Source organism: Convolutriloba macropyga, chromosome 3 (genome assembly GCF_964194025.1).
Source record: "Convolutriloba macropyga chromosome 3, txConMacr16.3, whole genome shotgun sequence".
Classification (NCBI taxonomy): Eukaryota; Metazoa; Xenacoelomorpha; order Acoela; family Convolutidae; genus Convolutriloba; species Convolutriloba macropyga.
This window is the reverse complement of record NC_134470.1, coordinates 20,114,777-20,119,609: the sequence shown is the minus strand read 5'-3', so window position 1 is coordinate 20,119,609 and position 4,833 is coordinate 20,114,777. Positions and strand designations below refer to the sequence as shown.

Sequence of the window (4,833 nt, the reverse complement as noted above, 5' to 3'; positions counted from 1 at the left end):
GCTGGGGGCCGAAACATAATAGATCCGATTTTTTATGGACGACGCTTGTTTTGGTAAACCCAAACGTAATACCCTTTTTCCTATTTGGATATATGACTCAGTATATTGTGCCACATGGGTATTAAGTTGCGTAACCTTATTCGGCTAAAGAACTAGAGCAATGCTACCTTAATTGGCAATTTTTGATCATAAGCAACATTTCGTGTGTTGAACTTGTTGTCAGTCAATCTAGACAGAATCAAGTAGAAGAACCCGGCACCCGACGAGCTCAAATTGTTTGAACATTTAACAAACGTCCAAAAAATTGGGATTTAAGTTTTTTTGTTTTTGATGTTGCTGACATTTTTAAATCGTGTTCCAGTGTTTCACCCTATTTGTTTAACCCCCTGTCATTTCTTCCCGATTTATTCAGCCCTCTATCATTTCACCCTTCCATCATTTCATCCTGATTTTAATCTTTTATATAATTAAGACTACTTGATTAGTAAAATGATCGCTTGGCCATGGCGAAGCCCTCAGCAACCCGTGGGACTTGATATAGAACTATCACAACCGAACATGGGATTAAGTTTGCAGGCATGTTCTCATAATTAAGTGGATAACTTAATCCCTGCAATGTCGACTAGTAATTGGCGGGGTGAAACGATAGTTGTTAAATGTGGGGTTGAGGGGTTATATATGGGGTTTAAGATATGCGCAGTGAAATGAATCAGGGTGAAAAGTAGAACCTGTAAAATCAACATTACATCCCACGTAATTTGCAGTAGATCATTTAAGAGTTCAGCGCGTAGCGTGCAGTAATCCTGGAACAATATTCAGCTAAAGAGCCTATTAAGTTTAGTCTAAACACGTTAGTCAGTGTTAAAGAATTCAAGGAAGCAATTCAAAAGTGACATCCAAAATTGCAACATGGTTACGAATAAATGCGCTTTATGGGATAAGCATGCTGATATTTGCCCTAATTTACCTATTCATATTGAATAATTACATCACCTGTGTTTTTCGTACGTTCACCTATGGTTCAACATTATTCTTCAATTTATAAATTAAGTACTCCAGGTCAATAAATATTGGTTTCAGCAAAAGAAATGAGATAAAGGCTCAAATTGTTAAAGATTTCACAATTACTCGTGTTATTAGACTATTTAGAAGCGACCACTAACATAGAAACGACAACTAAAAGATAGAATTTTTGCCCAGGGCAGAAATATAAATTAAAGCATTTTTAAAAGTTTATCTTTAGAGTTTGATTGATCGGGTCAATTCAGACGCTTTTAAGAGTGATTCCTCGCGCACTCCATTCTTTGATTTCCTTTTCAGCCAACCCCGATAGGTGCATCATACCCAATGAGTGAATTTTTTCCTTATGGTCATTCACGTTATGAATGAATGCGCAATTGTTCCCGTGTATACAAGTTCCAGCGCTTTCGTAGTTGCGGCATTTAACAGTCTTGTATTTGTTGTGAAGCTTCACCGGGCGCAACTCGTTCACGCCATGAGCAAACTGACAGCCCTCTCCGAAAGTACAATTACCCTTTTTGAATGCCTTGCACATCTCGGTTTTGAATTTGTCCGGGTTGCGGATGAATTGAAGTTTCTCATTGCTAATAGGAACGATAAGTGATTTTTCGTTGATAGCCCATGGTATATTCTTGTTGGGGGACAAGCAGAAAGTTCCCTTGATTTTTGGCGAGCTAGTTATGGCCTTCGATGTGCTACTAGTTTGGCTGTCGCAACTCTGTTTTGGGCTCCGTTTGTTCAGGATGGTGCGGTCGCCGACAGCGCGCTGGGGACTCGGCAAACGATGTGCGATCAGTTTGTTCTCGGGTTCATGGAAAACGTCGTCGTCTTCCGTCTGCCAAAACAAGTCGTTTGTTTTCCCCTCTTCTTCGTCCTCGGATAGAATGCTGGAGAGGGAATGTGCCAGCACACCAGTGTGGAAATACATGTTCTAGGAACAAAATGTACAGGTTACCGAAAGATAAAAGGTTAAAGTTCAATGGTTTTAAAGTTTTGTGAGAATTGCTAGACTATTAAAAACTGGTACTGACCGAAAATTGGTCCGTGATGGCTTGCGAACAGATTAAGCTGCTTAACTTCATGATCATGCTAATGGTGATGTTCAAATGCAGAAATAAACTGGAAGCTCAATTTCATATGTTGGTTAATTTCTGGTGCTTCGGAAATGAATTATTGTTCACAGTGAACAAAACTGCGCTGAAGTTGTAAATTTTTAAATTGCGTAGATTGGTTGCGCTTTTAGCTGTCAATGTGAAATTAAGGCGTTCACAGATAAATTTTGAACTAAAAATGCCAAAATGATAGTTGAAATACGAGATGTGTATTTCTGTCTTTAAGTGCAATTAACACCTTTAAGAAATAAACCGACAAGGTTTGTCACCTCTCATCCTCGTAGTTTGAAAATAGACGGTTTTTGATCCTGTGTTTATTTTGACATCTAATTGCTGACCGGTTTGTTCAGCTTTTAATGTACACAGTTGGATACATATTTTGCCGGCGTGAAATCTGTAATCAAAATTTAAAATATTGGTAATTAAGTGAATTTTTAATTGGTATCCTGACTTTAACCAATTAATTTGACGCCAATTTAACGAGATGTTTCGTTCGAAATTGCCTTTGATCTGGCACTTTTTGTAACCTGGTCGGGGAAAAGTGAAAATGTCTACAAATATTTGAATCCAATTGTCGGATCGCTATAAATGCTTAGGCTATACAGTACTTATAGAATTTGATTCAGCTGTAATTTTCAGGTCAGAATATGCATGCAACCTTTGATTCAATAAGATGAGCAATGAAAGCCCCATTCCCAGACCCACGACCCGGTTTGCGGTGTCAGTGAAACCGGGAGGTTCAAATTATGTCATAATTGGACTAAATGTTTTGGCTATTTTCATAGCGTAAGTGAACAAACATTTATGCAAGAACGGGGAATTATTTCGTGCAAGAATGGTTGAAACATAAAAGAATTTTTAATACTTAGTTTTACCATTTCGAGAATCCCAGAGTTTTGCTCTAAATCACAGATGAAGCTTATATGAAAGAGTTTGAACGTTGCTGCTTCATAAGGAAGTTACAAATTCCATGGGTTAGATTAATTTGTTCTCAGCATGTCTAGTCATCAAGAAAAATAGTGCTCCAAAAGTTTGACTGATAGCAAAAATTTTATCGAAACTTGATATTTGAGCATTTTGGCGCGGTTTAGGATGAATATGTATTAGTTAGGTCGTGTTCTGATATAATCAAAAACAGAATCGTCAAACTGTACATATAAGTAGAAATATATATGAAAGTAAACATACTCATCAATTGATTTTCAATTTGTGCGCAATGATGGTGAAAAGATGTATTCTTGAAAATGTAATGTATCTTTTATCTTTTAACCTCCAAACGTAACCCCCCCCCCATCCGCGCGTGTTGATATTTAAACACCAAATCTTTGCACCCCAACAATTCCAAAACTATTTCCATAAAAACAACGTAGTATACTAGTCGTCCCTATTATTTTAATATGGTATTAAATTAAGATGTCTTGTTTTAGTGGGAACGTTGCCCAACCCTTTCTTAGCCAGAACTGTAGGTACAAGTGGCACCGGATGCACCCCGTCTCTTTGGGCAAGTTCTACAGGTTTTCGGAATATATGAAGAAGAAAGGATTTTTGAGCGCTAGTTACAAGGACACAGACTTTGTTGATTGGAATTTACCTCAGAAAGAAATTGACTGGTACAACAACTTTATTGCTGCTAAATATTAATAGTTAATAGTAATAACTAAATATAAAAGCTATTATACTTTTCAAAAACAGTTTTGGTTCCAGATCAGAATTAGTTTTCAGTAGCTCCGTTATTACTAGTTAGGGCAGGTGTCATAATTTTTGAAGCGAGAATCAAGTTGCAAAGGTAAGAGGACGCACTGTAATTGAGAACCCATGTATTAAAATATAAAATGGATTCTTGTAATGGTTTAAATTCCGGATGGGCGAAAGATAATCAGGTGTTTGTACTTAAAATATACAGTCGAGAAAACCGAAAAGAGGGGAGACAATGAGAGCATCTTGATCACCTGAATGTCTGGGTTCCATCTCAAAGACGAACTTCAAATAGGAATTAGAAACCTTTCAAACAATTTGTGGAACTATCGTGTCTAACTCAGGGATATGCAGAATATTTGAAGTAGATATTGCAAAATAGTTTTAACATATTGTTATTGTATTGACATGTACACCCACCGTATCGGGATAACGATTTGACTTCAACAAATTTTTTGTCGTGAGCAAATCCGAACAGCGTTCTGGCCGGACTTGACGTGTTGGGAAATGCGGTCTGTAGTGCTTGTGTAAACTTAAAGCGACAGTTGGTTGTTAAACGACACTAATAGTCTGTATGTAAAGACCATTATATGATATTCAATGTTGAAATGTGTCGAGAGATAACGCATTCAAAAGAAGATCCGATTTTGATATCTTAGTTATTGGATTGACATAGGTGAGTGACGATAGCTGAATAAGAAAGAAAAATTGCCGTGATCATTGATTGCTTGATCTTGCTGTTCCCAATTGAAACTATCTGCTCACTACAAACACCACGACAACGCAATTCATGGGACTTTTTGTTAAACTCTTTGGTATTTTTGTTGTTAGAGGGCTTTACAACGCCGACCCTTTTGGATAGTAGCTGCCAGTCTGAAAGACACGAAATTGTTTTTTGACAGATTAAATTGTTAAATTTTGTAATTGACTGTGTATCAGCTACAATGATAAAGATAAGCCTATCTTTGCTGAGAAGCCGAGTAAGAAAGTTTAACTGTTTAATAGC

At 37.2% G+C, this 4,833-nt stretch overlaps 2 protein-coding genes across 2 annotated transcripts; one reads left to right on the top strand and one right to left on the bottom strand.

The window, feature by feature from the left end:
* Nucleotides 1-1,089: 1,089 nt before the first annotated feature.
* Nucleotides 1,090-2,178, bottom strand: LOC142336932 (uncharacterized). Its single transcript, XM_075385921.1, has 2 exons — nt 2,052-2,178; nt 1,090-1,951 (listed from the first exon to the last, which is right to left on the bottom strand). The coding sequence occupies exons 1-2, from the start codon at nt 2,106-2,108 to the stop codon at nt 1,265-1,267; spliced, it is 744 nt and encodes a 247-aa protein (XP_075242036.1). The 5' UTR covers nt 2,109-2,178; the 3' UTR covers nt 1,090-1,264.
* Nucleotides 2,179-2,750: 572 nt separating this feature from the next.
* LOC142336931 (uncharacterized) lies at nt 2,751-3,824 on the top strand. The gene is made up of 2 exons (XM_075385920.1): nt 2,751-2,918; nt 3,560-3,824. Exons 1-2 carry the CDS (start codon nt 2,806-2,808, stop codon nt 3,771-3,773), a joined length of 327 nt encoding a protein of 108 aa, XP_075242035.1. The 5' UTR covers nt 2,751-2,805; the 3' UTR covers nt 3,774-3,824.
* The last annotated feature ends 1,009 nt before the right edge of the window (nt 3,825-4,833 follow it).

What these genes read in the sequence shown, in the direction of transcription:
- LOC142336931 (XM_075385920.1), top strand. Translation starts at nt 2,806, where the DNA reads ATGAGCAATGAAAGCCCCATTCCCAGACCCACGACCCGGTTTGCGGTG. An exon ending in GTTTTGGCTATTTTCATAGC is followed by an intron (nt 2,919 to 3,559) that starts GTAAGTGAACAA and finishes GTCTTGTTTTAG; the next exon opens with TGGGAACGTTGCCCAACCCT.
- LOC142336932 (XM_075385921.1), bottom strand. Translation starts at nt 2,108, where the DNA reads ATGATCATGAAGTTAAGCAGCTTAATCTGTTCGCAAGCCATCACGGAC. An exon ending in CCATCACGGACCAATTTTCG is followed by an intron (nt 1,952 to 2,051) that starts GTCAGTACCAGT and finishes TTTTGTTCCTAG; the next exon opens with AACATGTATTTCCACACTGG.